This window comes from Bos mutus, chromosome 22 (genome assembly GCF_027580195.1).
Source record: "Bos mutus isolate GX-2022 chromosome 22, NWIPB_WYAK_1.1, whole genome shotgun sequence".
Taxonomy (NCBI): domain Eukaryota; kingdom Metazoa; phylum Chordata; class Mammalia; order Artiodactyla; family Bovidae; genus Bos; species Bos mutus.
In genome coordinates, this window is record NC_091638.1 from 8127480 (window position 1) to 8146474 (window position 18995).

Below are 18995 nucleotides of genomic sequence, written 5' to 3' on the forward strand. Positions count from 1 at the left end.
TCCTACAGGGCTGCTGTTGCCTTCTTTCAGCCATGATTTGATTAATTTTAAGTCCAGTTTCCTTCTAATAGCAGTTAATTCCACTGCACTTAAGGATTCTGCCTAACTTACTCTATAATGAGAATTAAAGTCAGACTTGAAATACCCTCAAGACAAAAAAAAAAAAAAAAAACCATGCATTTCTCACTATTCCTAAATTATACAACACACTCAAATCTCTGATAATAGAATTTATTTTGTGTTCTTGAGTGTGCTGAACTAATGCTCTAGAAAATCAAGTCAAAGAGTTCAAACAAAACTTAAAAGGGTACAGATATGGCAAGCATGAAAGAAATCAGAGCCAAAAGCATGAGATGTAAGGTTATGCATTAGGACGTGCATAAGGAGAGAAGAGGTAGATGGAAGAGGAAATAAAATAGACAATTTTCCCAAACAATAAACGTATATAAGGTAGTTTGAGGTCATATCACTACCACTTACCACAAGCTTCTCCAGCCTAAAATCTTCTTATTCCCAGAAGCCTATCAAGACTCCTCCTAAGGCCTACAAGACCCTCATATCGTGGTTGCTGTTTACATTTCCAATTAGCTCTCACAGACGCTCTGGCCTCCAACCTAGCCCTTTCCGCACTAGGTTCTAGTCAGCCCTGGCCTCCTCCACTCCGTTCTTCATATATATGAAGATATTGTCCACCTCTCAGCCTTTACAGCCACACTTTCTCTGCCCAAAGCGTTTTTTTACCACCATGTATCCAATGACCAACTCATTCTCCTTTATCAGGTCTCAATTCAAATATGTCAATGCTCAGAGAGGCTTGCTCACCCTTCTGTCTAATGTGGCATCACTGAGTTAACATCTCCATACCCTATTTACTTCACTTAATGACTGTGCAGATGACAGATTTTAAACTACAGTGGCTCTTAGACACTTATACCACTTTTACAACAAATCCTCTGGGTTGGGTTTTGTTTGTTTATACATAATAAGATCACTTTTTCATCCCTAAACAACCTAAATCAATATAAGAAGTATGGTATTTCACTATTATAGTTTTAGGCAAAGACACACTAAAAGTTTTTACTTCTCGTAACAGTTTTCTAGTCACAGAACATCAGATGAAACAAATCCAAATTAAATACCAGGTTTGGCTGAACTCACAATAATTTGTTTTGCATATGTACACCAAGTGAAAGAGAGAAGAGGTGATATCTTTAATAGCTCTTCATTCTGTTGTGTGCATGAACTACTTCTACAGATTTCCATGTTGAGCCTTTATTCTGACTTAAATGCTTTCCTGTCTGTAACTTTATTTTCAAGTTTTAGTTTGAGTGAACAGTAACAATGACCCAACAAAGGATTGAAAATTGTGCAGAAATAAAAAAATGGAGTCAAATAAACGTTCACTACATTATTTTAGGTATAATCTTATTTGCTATTGTTGATTAGTCACTAACTCATGTCTGACTTCTTTGCCACCCCATGGACTGTAGCCTGCCAGGTTCCTCTGTACATGGGATTCTCTGTAGGCAATACTGGAATGGGTTGCTGTTTCCTTCTTCAACTTGCCAGTTAATAAAACTGGTTTTCAGTGCTCAACTGACATATTTTTCTACCTGTGAAAATTATTCAGGCATCTTGGGTTGGGATGAAATATACTATAATGTTAGGAAAAATTAGGAAATTATTCATTTAATGGCTTTTTTACTTAGCAGCGAGGATTTTAAGGAATAATTTAATTTCAGTAAATTCATTAGACAAGGAGTAGTTGTATTTTCTTTCATTACCAACTGCAATCACTCTGGATATCCATGTGTTTACTTACTTATGATCTCTCTGTCCCTAGAACGTAGGTTTGTCTAGGCTGAAACTTTAACTGTCTTCTTCACTCTTGTGACAAAATCCATTTACATTTTAAGAAGACCATTCTCAATTCTGGTAGAAAGCAGATTTCAGGGGTCAAACACAGAACTAAAACCTATTGCAGTAGGTTGCAGGTAAAAGCTAAAGGAGATTTATAGAAGGGTTTTAGCAGTGGAGATGTGAAAAAAATTAGCAAACTTGACACATATTAGGATTTCAGAGGGAGAAATGACTAGTTAGAATGGGAGATCAATGCAAATTATTAATAATTCTAATCAGGAAAGTTTTTAGCTTGAGTTGATGGTGGTGCCATTGACTGAAATGGGTAAACTGGGGAAAGAACAGATTTGAGGGAAAGGAAGAGAACAGGCTTTAATTTTTGGACCTGTTAAGCCCAAGATACCAATCAGGCATCCAAAGGGAAAGGCCACATCAAGGTGACAGGCTCTGAGATGTAGAACACAGAGAGATAAATGAGGGCTAGAACTACACACTTGGAGTCATCAGCAAATAGTTACCATGTAAAGCCTTTGGGCTGGATTAGATCACTGAGAGAGAATAAAGACAAGCGGGGAGAGAGGCTTGGGCCCTGGGACCTGCCAACATGATAAATGGGCTTTCCTCTTTTAGCCTCTTAATAACAAAGCTGTTACAGTATTTTTCAATGATAGTACAATACCATCATCAAAATCATCCTGACCAATTTTTACACACCAGTATATATATTATAGATTTTTAACGTTCACATTTGACTTTACTTTCAATATGCAGATTATAATCTCCAAAACAAAAGGATTCCTGAAGATTTCTTTCCAAGAGACATAAATGCCAGGTACTAACCCTAAATCTCCCTGTTTATGGAGAGATCATCAAAAGAAAAAGAAATGAGAGCTAAAAGAACAAGAAACAAAAAAACCTTCTATCTTTTGAAGGTAACAAAAATAACCTCACAAAATACAAGAAGGGCAATACTTTCAAAATAAATCGCAATCAAATAATAAATATCTTAAATTTATAGTATGCATTGTATTTTTCTTAAGAGTTGTGACTACACAGTCTGGAATACACAAATGAGAATGCACTGTAAATGGTACAAAAACACAATTCCTTAATTCAAGGAATTTTAGCAATTCGCCATCTTTTTTGCTCTTTCTGGTTTGTATGGAGATGGACAGAGGTAACTGCTGGAAAAATAAGAACAAAGTACTTAAAACACCTTCTATTCAGAGAGGAAGAGCGAGAAACAGCTGGCAATCAGGGTGAGGACTGGTGGTGCTAAAATCAACTTATGCTCCTGCAACTAAGTTTAGATTAGGGTGGACACAATCTTCTTAACACTAAACTCTTACTACATCTGCCTGAATGCAATACAACAAGGCTTGCATGCTAAGTCACTTCACTCGTGTCCGACTCACTGAGACCCCATGGACTATAGTCCACCAGGCTCCTCTGTCCATGGAATTCTCCAGGCAAGAATACTTAAGTCTTGGTTTAATCTGGAGAAAAATAACTAAATTATATTAGTAACTAGTCTTCCTGTCACCTGACTATAACAATTCATACAACAAATTTTTTCTCCAGTATCATATACATTATTAAGCTAAGTATACTATCTTTATAAAATAAACCTATTTTCCTAGGTGAAAAAACTACCTATACTATCTTTGGAAATAGACTATATTATTCACATATACAGTTAATTAACACTTAAGGACTAAAGGTAAATGCTACCCAGTAAGATGAAACACAATTTAGCAAACCTTACAAAAAAGAAGAGCAACCACAAAATCAAATAAACGCTAGATACCAACACCAAGCCTCCTTGAATCCAAGGAGGTCTCATTCTAATTAAGAAGCCAAAAATGATTATACTGGTGAAGTTCCTATGTCTGTGTTTCTTCACTGGTATCATCACTGATAGTCTAAATACAGGTGTAACAGAGTAATCAACCCTACAATTTCTACTAAAAATCAGTTACATAAAACAATTACTCTGCTATCATAGGCATAACATTCTCTAACATAAATCATACCAATGTTTTCTTAGGTCAGTCTCTCAAGGCAATAGAAATAAAAACAAAAATAAGCAAATGGGACCTATTCAAACTTACAAGCTTTTGCACAGGAAAGGAAACCATTAAAACAACAACAACAAAAACAACCCAAAACACAACCTATGGAATGGGAGAAGATATTTGTAAACGATGCAATTGACAAGGGCTTAATTATACAAACAGCCAAAATATACAAACAGCTCATACAACTCAACAACAACAACAAAAACCCCAATAAGCTAATTGAAAAGTGGGCAGAGACCTAATTATATAATACTCCAAAGAAGACACACAGATGGCCAACAGGCACAAGAAAAGGTGTTTAACATCACTAATTATTAGAGAAATGTAAATCATAACTACAATGAGGTACCACCTCACACCAGTCAGAATGGCAATCATTAAATGTCCACTGACAGATAAATGGATAAAAAAGATGTGGCTCAGATACCCAATGGAGCATGACTCAGCCATAGAAAGGATGAAATAATGCCATTTGTGGTAATACAGATAAACTAGAGATGGTCATACTACGTGAAGTTAAGTTAGAAAGACAAACGCCATATGATATCACTTATGTGTGGAATCTAAAATATAAAACAAATGAACCAATCTATGAAACAGAGATGGGCCCACAGATAGAGAAGAGACTTGTGGTTGCCAAGGGGAAGGGAAACTGGGAATTGGGGTGAGCAGCTGAGAACTATTATATACAGAATGGATAAACAACAAGGGCCTGCTGTATAGCAGAGGGAACTATATTCAATCTCCTGAGACAAACCATAATGGAAAAGAACATAAAGAAGAACGTGTATATGTGTATAACTGAGTAACTGCAGAAATCAACACAACACTGCAAATCAACTACACTTCAATTACAAAATAAGTTGAGTAAAAAACACATTTTATGCATAGAGGGACACAGAGGACAAGGGGGTCATCATATCTTCAACACAGAGGATACCAAAAATAAGGTTAAAGAATAATACCACTTTACACAATTAACACATTATTAAATGTTCACTTATTCCAAAAGAGTCAGAGGATAGGTAATGATCAGAAGAATATAAAGAATATAAAGGCTATATCCTAACCAAGTTTTAACCCACAAAGTCAAATCTGCTGAATCAGTGATATAATAGTTGACTTGAAGGCATATCTTAGTATCTAAAACTCTGCTACCTAATCTCAGAAATGTTTGAGATCTGGATTAACTTAATTATTCTTACCTTTGCAGGCACTCAAAATCATACCGCCTGAATTTTGCACTTCATCAAATTTGGCAAGTATCATTTCTAATCTGGGAATAAAGAATAAATTCTGTTTATTTTACATACACTTTCAATTAGAAACAATTTCCTTCACCACTTCCCTGAGAAAAAACAATCCCAGGGATTCAGTTAGTTGTATACAACTCTCTTTTTATAATTAACTCACGTACTGAAAGCAGACACAAAACCCATCTATTCGGTAGAGAAGAGGAGTCAAATACAGGTAGAACTCTACACATTCACAGGTGTATTTGTAAAAAGGTAACTTTCAAAGGAAGGGGATTACAATGTATAAAATAAGTACGTTACAGGGATATATCGTACAACAAAGGGAACAGAATAACCATAAATGGAATATAAAAATTGTTAACTATTATATTGTACACCCAGAACTTACTGTACATCTACTATAATTCCACTTTTTAAAAAAAGATAACTTTTACACAAGACAGTTTCATAGTTTCATCATAAAATTATTTCTCCAAACCCATCAAAAGTACTTTAGTTCCAACTTTACAATGAATCCACTCAGTCACCAAGACATTTTTTTAAAGTACATAAAAATCATACTAAGGAAACTTAAACATAAAAACAATGAAATACAAAATGTCAGAAATTAAAGTAATGCTGATGTCACTGATAATCTCATGTTGAATTTTAATTCAATACCAACTCTATTAACTCTTACATTCAGAATAATTACTTTCTACATTTCTGTTATCACTTCTAATTAAAAATGTGTTTTTTATTAAAAAAGTAATATATACTCATTACAAAAGAAAATTAGGAAACATAAATAGAAACAAAGAAAAAACCCACAATCCCACCACCCAGAGAATTTATTCAATTGCCTGCTTTCCAATTCTTTATATTTATATATAAATTTTCTTTGGGTCAAAATGGGATCACACTGACAGCACTATTTTTAAATTTTTCAATATTATATCATGCTATGATTTACTCTTCAATTTATGACTTAGAGATCTAGGTAGGTCTTTAACTGCCAAATGTTTTTCTCACATCAATGTTTCTGTCATAATTTCACTTCTAAAACTTTAGTTAAGCCTTAGCCCACATTCTGTCATCTTTTACTTGTAAACTGAGGATGAAGATACTGTTTGGTCTAGAAATTTTTTTTTTTCAATTGAAAATCTTCTAGAAATTTATTATAACAGGATTTCTAAACCTTAAACTCATCTCAGAGTCACACATCTGAAAGCATTAAATTCAACAAATATTCATACATCTGAAAGTACTTCAGTCAAAAGATACCAAGTCCCTTCAGCCTACAGAACAGTTATCTTCCGGAGACTTGAATAGACATTAAACAGGCTGCCCAGACAACATGTGGACAAGATGAGCCAAGGTAGGGAAAATTGGAACTGGAAGATAGGAGTTCAGAATGAAGACCATACAGGCCACAAAGCTCTTCGGGAAAAAGTCAGAACAAGATGTTAAGGAGCATGAAATTAGCACTCAACTGTTCAGTAGCAAAATGGGAGGAGGAAACTAAGGGCTGCAAGCTCTGAGACAAAGGATGGTTGGTAAGGAATTGACATGGGACAGATGAAACAGCAAAGAGTGAAGATACAGGCAGCTTTAATGGGAAGAGGAAATACTAGCAAATATAACAGTAATAGGGAGAAAGATAGGAATAAACAATAAAAGGCTATTATAAAATAATATAGCTATTTAGAAAAACAACCTTATTCAAAATGGAGGCTACATAATCTGATGGAAAAGGAGGAAACAACGTAAGAGTAGACAGAAGAAACTAGGATCTTTTAAGTAATTCAGGAAGAAAAAAATTAGGCAATTTAACCGAAGGCAAATACAATAGAGGTTGGAATATCCAAAAGCAACTTAGACGGCCAAAGGATAGAGATGTGTAAAGCTCTGGAAGGTTCTGATTCAGGGTAAGGATAGAGACCAATAAAGCATTAGGATGGAACTGGGAAAGAAACTCTATCTGAAGTCCATATGTAAGTTTAGAGTCATAATAAAAAATCACAAATACAACATGAAAGAGAGAATTAGGTATCTCAGAACATAATCTCTTTGGTGTATCAGCCAATTACTGATAAAATATTCATGCCACACAATTCACCCCTTTAAAGTGTACAATTCAATGGCATTTAATATAAAGCTAAGAGATGTACACAATCAATTTTAGGATGTCATTATTATCCCAAAAAACCACCCAATATTCATTAGCAGTCACTCTCTCCAATTTTCTCAGAACTATGCAACCATTAATTTAGCTTCCTTTCTACATATTTGCCATGTCTAGCCATTTCATATAAATGAAATCATCTAATATGGGTGGCTTTTTTCACTGACAATGTCTTCAAGGCTCATCTATGTTATAATATATATCGGTCACCCCTGTTCATGGCCAAGTAGTAGTTCATTTACAGATATATTCTATTGTTTATCCATCAGCTTACGGACATGTGGCGATATGAGACATTTTGACTTTTTAGCTATTATGAATGTTCACAATGTTGTTATGAACATCTGTGCACAAGCTTTTGCGTGGATATGTTTTCACATCTCTTGTGTATATAGCTGGGGGTAGAACTGCTGGATAATATGGTAATTCTGTTTAACATTTTGAGGAACTACAGACTGTTTTCCAAAGTGGCTATACCACTTTACATTCCCACCAACAATGCCTTCTAATTGCCCTGCATCCTCAACAACACTTGTTATTGTCTATCTTCTAATTTTAGCCAACCTAGTAGTATCATCTTGTATTTCTCTGATGGCTAATGATGCTGAGTACCTTTTCACGTGCTCACTGGCCACTTGTGTATCTTCTCTGACAAAATTTCTATTCAAATCCTTTGCCTGTTTTTAAAATTGGGTCATCTGTCCTTTTACTGTGGAGCTCTAAGAGTTCTTTATTATATATTCTTCATACACTTGGGACACATGTTTTTTATGAGATGTATTATTTGTAAATATTTTTCCCATTATGTGGGTCTTTTTTTCGATTTCTTGATGATGTCCCTTGAAGCACAAGTTTTTAATTTTGATGAAGTGCATCTTATTTTTTTCCTTTGGTTGCTTATCCTTTTGGTGTGACATATAAGAAACCACTGCCTAGCATTCTCTGTAAGTTTTATCATTTTACACTTAGTTCTGTGATGCATTTTGAGTTAATTTTGGGATGTGGTATGAGGAAGAAGTTAAACTTTATTCTACTACATGTGGAAATCCCACTTTCACATCACTATTTATTGAAGAGAGCTATTTCAGTCCTAAAGGATGCTGCTGCAAAAGTGCTGCACTCAATATGCCAGCAAATTTGGAAAACTCAGCAGTGGCCACGGAACTGGAAAAGGTCAGTTTTCATTCCAATCCCAAAGAAAGGCAATGCCAAAGAACGCTCAAACTACCACACAATTGCACTCATCTCACAGGCTAGCAGAGTAATGCTCAAAATTCTCCAAGCTAGGCTTCAGCAATACATGAACCGTGAACTTCCAGATGTTCAAGCTGGTTTTAGAAAAGGCAGAGGAACCAGAGATCAAATTGCCAACATCCACTGGATCATGGAAAAAGCAAGAGAGTTCCAGAAAAACATCTATTTCTGCTTTATTGACTATGCCAAAGCCTTTTGACTGTGTGGATCACAATAAACTGGAAAATTCTGAAAGAGATGGGAATACCAGACCACCTGACCTGCCTCTTGAGAAACCTGTATGCAGGTTAGGAAGCAACAGTTAGAACTGGACATGGAACAACAGAGTGGTTCCAAATAGGAAAAGGAGTATGTCAAGGCTATATATTGTCACCTTGCTTATTTAACTTATATGCAGAGTACATCATGAGAAATGCTGGGCTGGTTGAAGCACAAGCTGGAATCAAGATTGCTGGGAGAAATAGCAATAACCTCATATATGCAGATGACACCACCCTTATGGCCACAAGTGAAGAAGAACTAATTAAGAGCCTTAATTAGTTAAACTAAGAACTTTCATTAAGATCCTTTTAATGAAAGTGAAATAGGAGAGTGAAAAAGTTGGCCTAAAGCTCAACATTCAGAAAACTAAGATCATGGCATCCGGTCCCATCACTTCATGGCAAATAGATGGGGGCAGGGGGAAACAGTGGAAACAGTGGCTGACTTTATTTTTGGGTCTCCAAAATCACTGCAGATGGTGATTACAGCCATGAAATTAAAAGACGCTTACTCCTTGGAAGGAAAGTTATGACCAACCTAGACAGCACATTAAAAAGCAGAGACATTACTTTGCCAACAAAGTCTGTCTAGTCAAGGCTATGGTTTTTCCAGTGGTCATGTATGGATGTGAGAATTAGACTATAAAGAAAGCTGAGCGCCAAAAATTGATGCTTTTGAACTGTGGTGTTGGAGAAGATTCTTGAGAGTCCCTTGGACTGCAAGGAGATCCAACCATTCCATCCTAAAGGAAATCAGTCCTGAATATTCACTGGAAGGACTGATGCTGAAGCTGAAACTCCAAGCTTTGGCCAGTGAAGAGCTGACTCATTTGAAAAGACCCTGATTGAAGGCAGGAGGAGAAGGGGACAACACAGGATGAGATGGTTGGATGGCATCACCGACCCTATGGACATGAGTTTGAGCAAGCTCTGGGAGTTGGTGATGGACCGGGAGGCCTGGCGTGCTGCAGGGGGTGGTCACAAAGACTCAGACATGACTGAGCGACTGACCTGAACTGACCTATGTATCCTTTTATATATTTTGAATATGATGACAGTCCAGAAAATTAAACTTATTTTAAATAAGCACATGAAATTAAAACCTTTAAAACCAGTGACAAAAAAATATATTTAGTAATACGTACCTAGCAGGGGGAATTCCTCTCTTATAAAGGTCCACTCTCACTTTCTCTCCCACATGTCTATAAATCTCCACCATAGCCAATATTGCAGCATCTCTAACCTGCCAAATAATTCAGAACTTAAAAAAAAAAAATACAAGATACAATAAAATACTTTACCTCCAGATAACATTACATTCACGGACCAACTTGAAGCTCCAAGTTGGTTTTAATGCCTTTAAACCCCTGGGAGATTACGTTAGGTCATTAATAAAAACCCAGATGACCTATCTAGAAATGTCTAGAGAAACCTTGTAAAAGTTTTACAGAAATCTAAGAAGCATCTAAATAAATGTGACTTTTAAAAAAGCTTCTATTTGTAATAAGATTGTGTAAAGAAGTGATAATACAAATCATTATCACAGTTAACATTTTCTTAGAATAAAACTGCCTTTTAGAAACGTGGCCTGAACTCAAACAGAAAATTATACACCAATGTTCACAGCATTATTATTCACAATAGCCAAAAAGGTGAAACGACCCAAATATCTATCTGTGGATGAATAGATAAACAAGATGTGGTGTATATTAGTTAGCCTTAGAAAGCAAAAGAAGGAAATTCTGACACACGCTACAACATGGATGAACCTTGAAGACAGTATGCTAAGTGAAATATGCCAGATACAAAAGGATAAATATCACATGGTTCCACATGATGACTGGTCAAATTCATAGGGAGAGAAAGTAAAACATGGCTGCCAGGAGCTGCAGGACTGGGGGAATGCGGAGTCACTGTGTGGCAGCTGGGACGATGGAAAAGCTCTGCAGATGGCTGGTGGTGATGGCTGCACAGCAATGCCAGTGTATTTACTGCCAGTGAACCAACTCTACACTTAAGAATGGCTGAAATGGTAAATTTTATGTTTTGAATATTTTACCACAATGAAAAGAAAAAATAAATGCGGCCTAAACACAGGAATGTGGAAGACAGCTCTTAGTTCCTCTGCACAGCTCACTGCAGAAGGGGAAATAAAGAGACAGGAGAACTCTCTACAAACCTCTACAGGAAGAACAAGGGCCTAAAAGCAGGGAAACCTAGCTCAGGGGCATTCCAAATGCCCAAGCTGTGCTAAAAGAGTTACAGTCAAGATTCAACCCCACCACAAGGGACAAGTTCCAGAGCACACTCCTGTACTATGTCTATAGTATTTGTGGCTCAGGGCATGAAATCTCCAGCAAGTGATATACCACTGGCACAAGCAGGGTTATGACTGTTGCAAAAATAATGCAGGAATGAAAAGGAAGCTGACAATGTGTCCTCACAATTAGCTCATAGAAGGGACACTACAGAAGCGTGTCCAGGTTCTGTGTTACTCAATCTTTCTAACTTAAGAATTATCCTTTAAGTCCCATCTATCCTTAATACTAGCCAAACAGCTAACTAACTTAAGTGACGTTGTGAATAAAACATGTTCTTAAAAACTAAATGTGGTGGAGTTTGAAAAAAAAAAAAAAAAAGTGGAATCTTGATTTTACCACCCCCCTTCACCCTCTCTTCTTTTTTAAACATGGAATAAGAGCACTAGAAAACAAGAGGTGGCAAAAAAACTGACTGTAAATTTAGTGCTTGAATATAAATAAAATTTTACCTGACTGTTGGAATCTCCAAACAGGATACACAAATGTGGTACCAACTTGCTGAGGACTAGTGGCTGAGCCCCAAAACTAAATATAATTTGAAAAAAAAAAAAGTAAAGAGAATTTGGTTTTAATTAAATAGTAAACAAAATACTGTTATACTTTTTTCTTGTCTGTCTCAATAAGACAAATATGGTGGAGAGCATGAGCATACATCATTCAAACATGAAAAGTATGAGACACAAGCAAAAACTAATCCTAAACAATGTGAGATATGGGAACTTTAATAATCATGACCGACAATGAAAACTGTCAACACATGATCCAACGGAGCAAAATGTTCAACTAATGGCACTCTTAAACCTAGCAACCTATCACTCACTCAGAAAATTTGAACTTTTGTATTAAAATACTGATTTTTTTTTTAAGACTCTGGGTCTTACACAAATTGGCATTCCACTAAAATAAGTAAATTAAAAGATATTTATTTATGCTTACTAATATTTTGATGAGGTCATGGGTTGAAAGCAAACGACAAGGGAGCCAAAAACCACAAAAGCTGTGCAGACTGAATGCACTTACAAGCTCTAGATGGCAGAAAGGACCATAGAGGAGTAAAAGAAATAAAACAAAGGTATAGTTAGAGAAGAGGAAGTAACACTACAGGAAAAATTGAAAGCTCCTACACACTACCTATCTTGCGGCACAGAACTTGAAAAAACTAATCCAGAAAGAGAACAAACGCTTTCGTTTACAATTTCCTCAGACTGGAGCTCTGCGGCATCTCTGCTGTCGGATCTCTGCATACTGTGGCCAGCTGCACTGTCTGATTACCTGGGGGGTTTTACTCAGTCCATGATTTTGGTAACCACCTGCACTGCTCTAGAACGCCTAGGGCAAGTGGCAAAAGGGGGCTGGGGAAATTGGCTACAACAGCTAAAATACCACAGAGTTAAAGAAAACTCCAAACTGGGTCCAGAACAGAAGTAGATTCTAAGTTCTACCAGCATATTTGTTATATGACCATCCATTTCGGGTGGCAACCACTAACATACGAAAGAGAAAAAGAGAAACTTATCAGTGACTAATAATTTTTAATTAACAACATGAGAGAGCACTTACACACAAAAAAATTAGCAGATAAAGCTATCAAATAAGATAAAAATGCTGGTGACAGAGATCAATTAACAACTATCAACTATTTAAAATCTATTATTTCTATAGCTTTCCTTGTGCTTTGTGAAATCGATACATTGTTTTTTCTAGAAAAATGAAAAACATATTTCAATAATCATAAAACTTACATGTTTAATGTTTCAATAAGACACAGACACACGCCTTCTCGAGATCGAAAATTCTTGTGCTTAAAACCAGAGGCCAACTGTTCCCAAATGTACTATTTGAAAGAAAAGTAAACATGTATAACAAAAAATTAAATTACTCATGTTATAATCTTTTATCTATTCTCGACCGTACTACCAGCCTTACTGACAGCTAAACCTTCCCACGGACTGTTCACTTCTCTGCAAGCTTTTCTAAGCCAAATTTGCACTGATGCTGCTCTCACCCATTTTTAATATCTTAATCACATTTTTAACTTTGATTTTCTATCTTTTACTTTAGATTTCAATTATTCTTGGAAAAACTGTGTCTAATACCTAAAAACCTTAGAACTTCCAAGGACACAGAAATTTCTCTAAGCTTTAGAAACCTTCAGTAACAATGCTACCATTATAAGCCTCGGAGTACTGTCAGCATTTAAAAGGTCCAATGTTGCCTAGCAACTAGTACAGACTGTCACAAGGAATAGGCTTTTTCAACATTTTATAATTCAGGCTGTTTTCCTCTTAACACTGGATCCAAATACAGAAACACATTTGGGCAAATCATTCTATTGCTACCCACCCAGTAATCTTTTCTTTTTGAAAAAGCATAGATAAACCTATACAATCGAAAACAATTACATGGGTTTGTTATAAGAAGGAATTGAGCTTTGTTTTCCCAAACATATAGCCAACTGTCCCAATCAGTCTTTTCTCCACATTTAAGAAACACCACCCTTACCATTGACTAATGTGTACATACACACATATACACAAACTTTCACACATACATACGTACAAATGCCTCTTCCTGGACTCTATTCTCCCTGGACTCTGTATTCAATTTCTACTAATATTATTTCTCTCTGCCAAATTTTCTGGAGAGTAACTTACAAGTTTACAAAAAAAAAGTCTTAAATGTGAATAACCTGACCTATTAACACCATGTCAGAACACTTCTCTATACTTACGTTTATGTCCAAAGACATAAGGATGCCCTTTATAGCACTCATTGTAACAATAGCATGTCAAAAACAAGTTAAAATTGAATTGCTAAGCAAGTGTCAAAGGATACTCACCAAGTTATAAATAAGGACTTATATACATATTTATATCTTTATATTCTAGGGTATAAAAAAACAGAGGAAGTCTACTTTTACAACTCAATTCTCCAGATTTTTTAAATAAAATATACATAATACAATTCTTATATTGTATTTTAAATAACACAGTATCATTGTATATTTTGTAAACTGATTTTTTTCCCACTAAAAGTGAGCTACTCTTTAAATATTTGTTTACATGTCACTTTACTCCTCCTTCAAAATACATCCATAAGACCAATTTTTTTCTACCACATTCATAAAACACAGGTACTATCATCTAACATATGCCTTATATAACTAACAACCACTTGTTACAATAAAAATTTTCTCCCTGTCTCAGTAAGGGCTTCAGAAACTCATATAACCCTCACTGAACACCAATATAATTTGCAGGTAGTGAAAACCAGAAAATCCTAACAAATAATATAATCAGTACACTGTCAAATCACTGAAATCTGTAAGTTAGCTTTTTGAAAAAGCATTAAAGAGCAGAAAATAAGAAAAAGAAAACCCAAAAAATCAAGCAGTTAAATACTGACAACTTTTTAAAAATTTCAATGTCTTTAAAGCATTAGCAATAATTCACTGTTTAAAATTCTAAGTTTCACATCCCTGGGGCTTTATTGACTTGCTGTGATTACCACCTATCTTTACTGTTAGTTAATCATCAATGAGCAGAATCTGAACTTTAAAATGCAGGCTTACCATAGGTGGTGCTACCTGATCCATTAATTTCAGTATCAGAGTCTGAGCTTCATCTCGAACCTTGTCTTTGGCATCTCCCATTCTGTCTACTAAAGCTACAATAACTAGAGAAATGAGGAGAGAAAAGAATAAATATTTATAATTCATCTCCATTTATGAACTGTACTTTACAAAATTACAGGCATCAATTATTTCCATAATGAAAAGTTATGAAGCAAACTGTTTCAAGTTCTCTATCCATGACTCCAATCAAAAATAACTGAAAAGCAAAGTTTCATAAGAATACATACGGTATGATATCCACTTAATAATATTCAAAAAACAGGCAAAACTTACTATTATTCTGTCTAGAGATTCATATAGATGGTTAAGTGCTACAGAGCAGCAAGGGAATGATTATCCCAAGGTCATGACAATAGTCACCTCTGGTAAATAGTGGGAGGTGTCTACAGGAAAGCACTTATAAGGAACTGGAAGAGTTCTAGTTTTTTGACCTGGGCATAGACAGTTGTTGGTTTTACAATTATTCCTTAAATTGTACATGCTTGATATGTATTCTTCTATATGTACAATGTATTACTCAAATGACAAAAAAAAAAAAGCCTGGTCCATGAGACTGAGGTCCTTCTCTACTATATCCAAGCCTCTGGCACTATTCCAAGAAAGACGGCTGGAAAGGCAGGTTAGAGTCCATTCCTGGAGAGTTTTCATGGAACAGGCTTCCATAACTATAACTCAACAAAGCACTGTGAAGAAATCATACCTATTGAGGGTGGGGAAGGAGCAAATGGGAGGGTGGCTAGAACTGAAGTTATGGGCTGTAGTCAGCCCATAGGGTAAAAACACCTCATAGTCAAAATTATATTTTTGTAATCCCTTAAATTACCATTTGGAGAAGGCAATGGCACCCCACTCCAGTACTCTTGCCTGGAAAACCCCATGGACGGAAGAGCCTGGTAGGCTGCAGTCTATAGGGTTGCTAAGAGTCAGACATGATGGCGCGACTTCACTTTCACTTTTCATTTTCATGCATTGGAGAAGGAAATGGCAACCCACTCCAGTGTTCTTGCCTAGAGAATCCCAGGGACGGCGGAGCCTGGTGGGCTGCCGTCTATGGGTCGCACAGAGTCGGACACGACTGAAGCAACTCAGCAGCAGCAGCAGCAGCAGCAGCAAGTTACCACTATCACTTAGTGTGGTGATATCAGGTGTGTGACCAAACTACTTAATCTTTTTGTCTTTATCTCCTCAACCCATAAATGTCTGGAGCAGTACTCACCTCAGATTACTGAGATACATGTAAACAACTCAGAAAGTGAGGGACACTGGGTAAACATCAAATGGGTCCCCTACTGCTCCCATCAGCCTACAGGTTCAAAAGCACAGATATTAACTTCTTTTGTTTTTACTGTGATCTTACAGCTACAGCCTTCCTTTCTCTGAGGCCACAGAGGCTGAGGCCTAATTACTCTAGTTATTTACAGACATACAATTAAATGTGTAGCTAATGTGATGCCAACGTAGTCTACAATGTAACACTGTCTACAGTGTAACAATCAGAATTGATATAATGATGATTAACAACATTTAAGGGAAGAAGAAACACATCCTTTTTGGAAGAAAATGAAAAGCCAACCATGCAAAATGGAATGATCATCCAAATATCTAAGCTTAATCAAGGAAATGATTATTTAAGGAAACAAAATCTTTGCCATAATAAAAATCATAACCCTAACCATGAGGCAACTGAAGTATCTGTCAGTTGAAACAATATAAATCCTTCTCATCTTTTTTTAATTTTTTTAAACTTATTTACTTATTTGGCTCTGCTGGGTCTTAGCTGTGGCATGCAGGATCTTTAGTTGCTGCATGTAGCATCTAGTTCCCTGACCAGGGATTGAAACTGGGTCCCCTGTATTTGGAGGGCAGTCCTAGACAATGGGCCACTAGCAAAGTCCGAATCCTTCTCATCTTGCTTAGACATATATTGTTAACACTAGAGAAGTTCTCCCACATCTACAGAATTGGCTACTGTGGGACTCTGGTTCTGACAGCTTTGGACAGACAGAGACAAAACAAAACATTTAATAAATGTTAGATATTATTATGTACTATAGCAAGGAGAGATAAGAAAGCCTTCCTTAGCAATCAATGCAAAGAAACAGAGGAAAACAACAGAATGGGAAAGACTAGAGATCTCTTCAAGAAAATATTTCAAGCAAAGATGGGCTCAATAAAGGACAGAAATGGTATGGACCTAACAGAAGCAGAAGATATTAAGAAGAGGTGGCAAGAATACACAGAAGAACTGTACAAAAGAGATCTTCATGACCCAGATAATCACGATGGCGTGATCAATCACCTAGAGCCAGACATCCTGGAATGTGAAGTCAAGAGGGCCTTAGGAAGCATCACTACGAACAAAGCTAGTGGAGGTGACGGAATTTCAGTTGAGCTATTTCAAATCCTAAAAGATGATGCTATGAAAGTGCTGCACTCAATATGCCCAGCAAATATGGAAAACTCAGCAGAGGCCACAGGATTGGAAAAGGTCAGTTTTCATTCCAATCCCAAAGAAAGGCAATGCCAAAGAATGCTCAAACTACCGCACAATTGCACTCATCTCACACACTAGTGAAGTAATGCTCAAAATTCTCCAAGCCAGGCTTCAGTAATATGTGAACTGTGAACTTCCAGATGTTCAAGCTGGTTTTAGAAAAGGCAGAGGAACCAGAGATCAAATTGCCAACATCTGTTGGATCATCGAAAAAGCAAGAGAGTTCCAGAAAAACATCTATTTCTGCTTTACTGACTATGCCAAAGCCTTTGACTGTGTGGATCACAATAAACTGTGGAAAATTCTGAAAGAGATGGGAAAACCAGACCACCTGACCTGCCTCTTAAGAAATCTGTATGCAGGTCAGGAAGCAACAGTTAGAACTGGACATAGAACAACAGACTGGTTCCAAATAGGAAAAGGAGTATGTCAAGGCTTATATCGTCACCCTGCTTATTTAACTTATATACACAGTACATCATGAGAAACGCTGGGCTGGAAGAAGCACAAGCTGGAATCAAGATTGCCGGGAGAAGTATCAATAACCTCAGATATGCAGATGACACCACCCTTATGGCAGAAAGTGAAGAGGAACTAAAAAGCCTCTTGATGAAAGTGAAAGTGGAGAGTGAAAAAGTTGGCTTAAAGCTCAACATTCAGAAAACGAAGATCATGGCATCTGGTCCCATCACTTCATGGCAAATAGATGGGGAAACAGTAGAAATAGTGGCTGATTTTATATTTTGTGCTCCAAAATCACTGCAGATGGTGACTATAGCCATGAAATTAAAAGACGCTTACTCCTTGGAAGGAAAGTTATGACCGACCAAGATAGCATATTGAAAAGCAGAGACAACAAAGTCTGTCTATTCAAGGCTATGGTTTTTCCAGTAGTCATGTATGGATGTGAGAGTTGGACTATAAAAAAAGCTGAGCGCCGAAGAATTGATGCTTTTTAACTGCAGTGTTGGAGAAGACTTTTGAGAGTCCCTTGGACTGCAAGGAGATCCAACCAGTCCATCCTAAAAGAGATCAGTCCTGGGTGCTCTTTGGAAGGACTGATGTTGAAGTTGAAACTCTAATACTTTGGCCACCTGATGCAAAGAGCTAACTCACTGGAAAAGATCCTGATGCTGGGAAAGATTGAGGGCAGGAGGAGAAAGAGATGACAGAGGATGAGATGGTTGGATGGCATTACCGACTCAATGGACACGAGTTTGGGTAGACTCTGGGAGTTGGTGATGGAGAGGGAGGCCTGGAGTGCTGCGGTTCATGGGGTCACAAAGAGTCTGACACGACTGAGCGACTGAACTGAATTGAAGCACTGAATTATCTCATTTAATCCTCATAACAACCCTATGAAATAGAGTAGGTCCATTGGATGAAGAAGGTCCAGAGTCATTTTAAGTACCTGGATCAAGGTCACACAAGTAGCAAGTAGTGAAAACCAGGATTTAAGTAATCTTCTAGGTCACGGTCATAATTAATTCCATTTATTTGTACCTGAGGTGGTGTGTGTGTATGTGTATTAACAACCACATGACAACAATGGGAAAATAAAAATAGACACATCATTCCTGAGTGGTTGAGTTTAACTCCAAAGAGAAAATAAAGGGACTTTCCTGGTGGTCCAGTGGTTAAGACTACTTGCTTCCACTACAGGGTTTTATACCT

At 36.7% G+C, this 18995-nt stretch overlaps 1 protein-coding gene across 10 annotated transcripts in view; it reads right to left on the reverse strand.

Annotated features, from left to right (window-relative positions):
* Positions 1-18995, reverse strand: part of CLASP2 (cytoplasmic linker associated protein 2) — a 174508-nt gene that overhangs the window by 139146 nt on the left and 16367 nt on the right. For all 10 annotated transcript variants that reach the window (XM_070359942.1, XM_070359939.1, XM_070359950.1 and 7 more), the window contains exons 3-7: positions 14765-14868; positions 12936-13027; positions 11643-11718; positions 10018-10115; positions 5144-5214 (exon numbers count right to left, since the gene is read on the reverse strand). In XM_070359942.1, coding sequence (XP_070216043.1) covers positions 5144-5214; positions 10018-10115; positions 11643-11718; positions 12936-13027; positions 14765-14868 — 441 coding nt within the window. The remainder of the gene's footprint in view (positions 1-5143; positions 5215-10017; positions 10116-11642; positions 11719-12935; positions 13028-14764; positions 14869-18995) is intronic.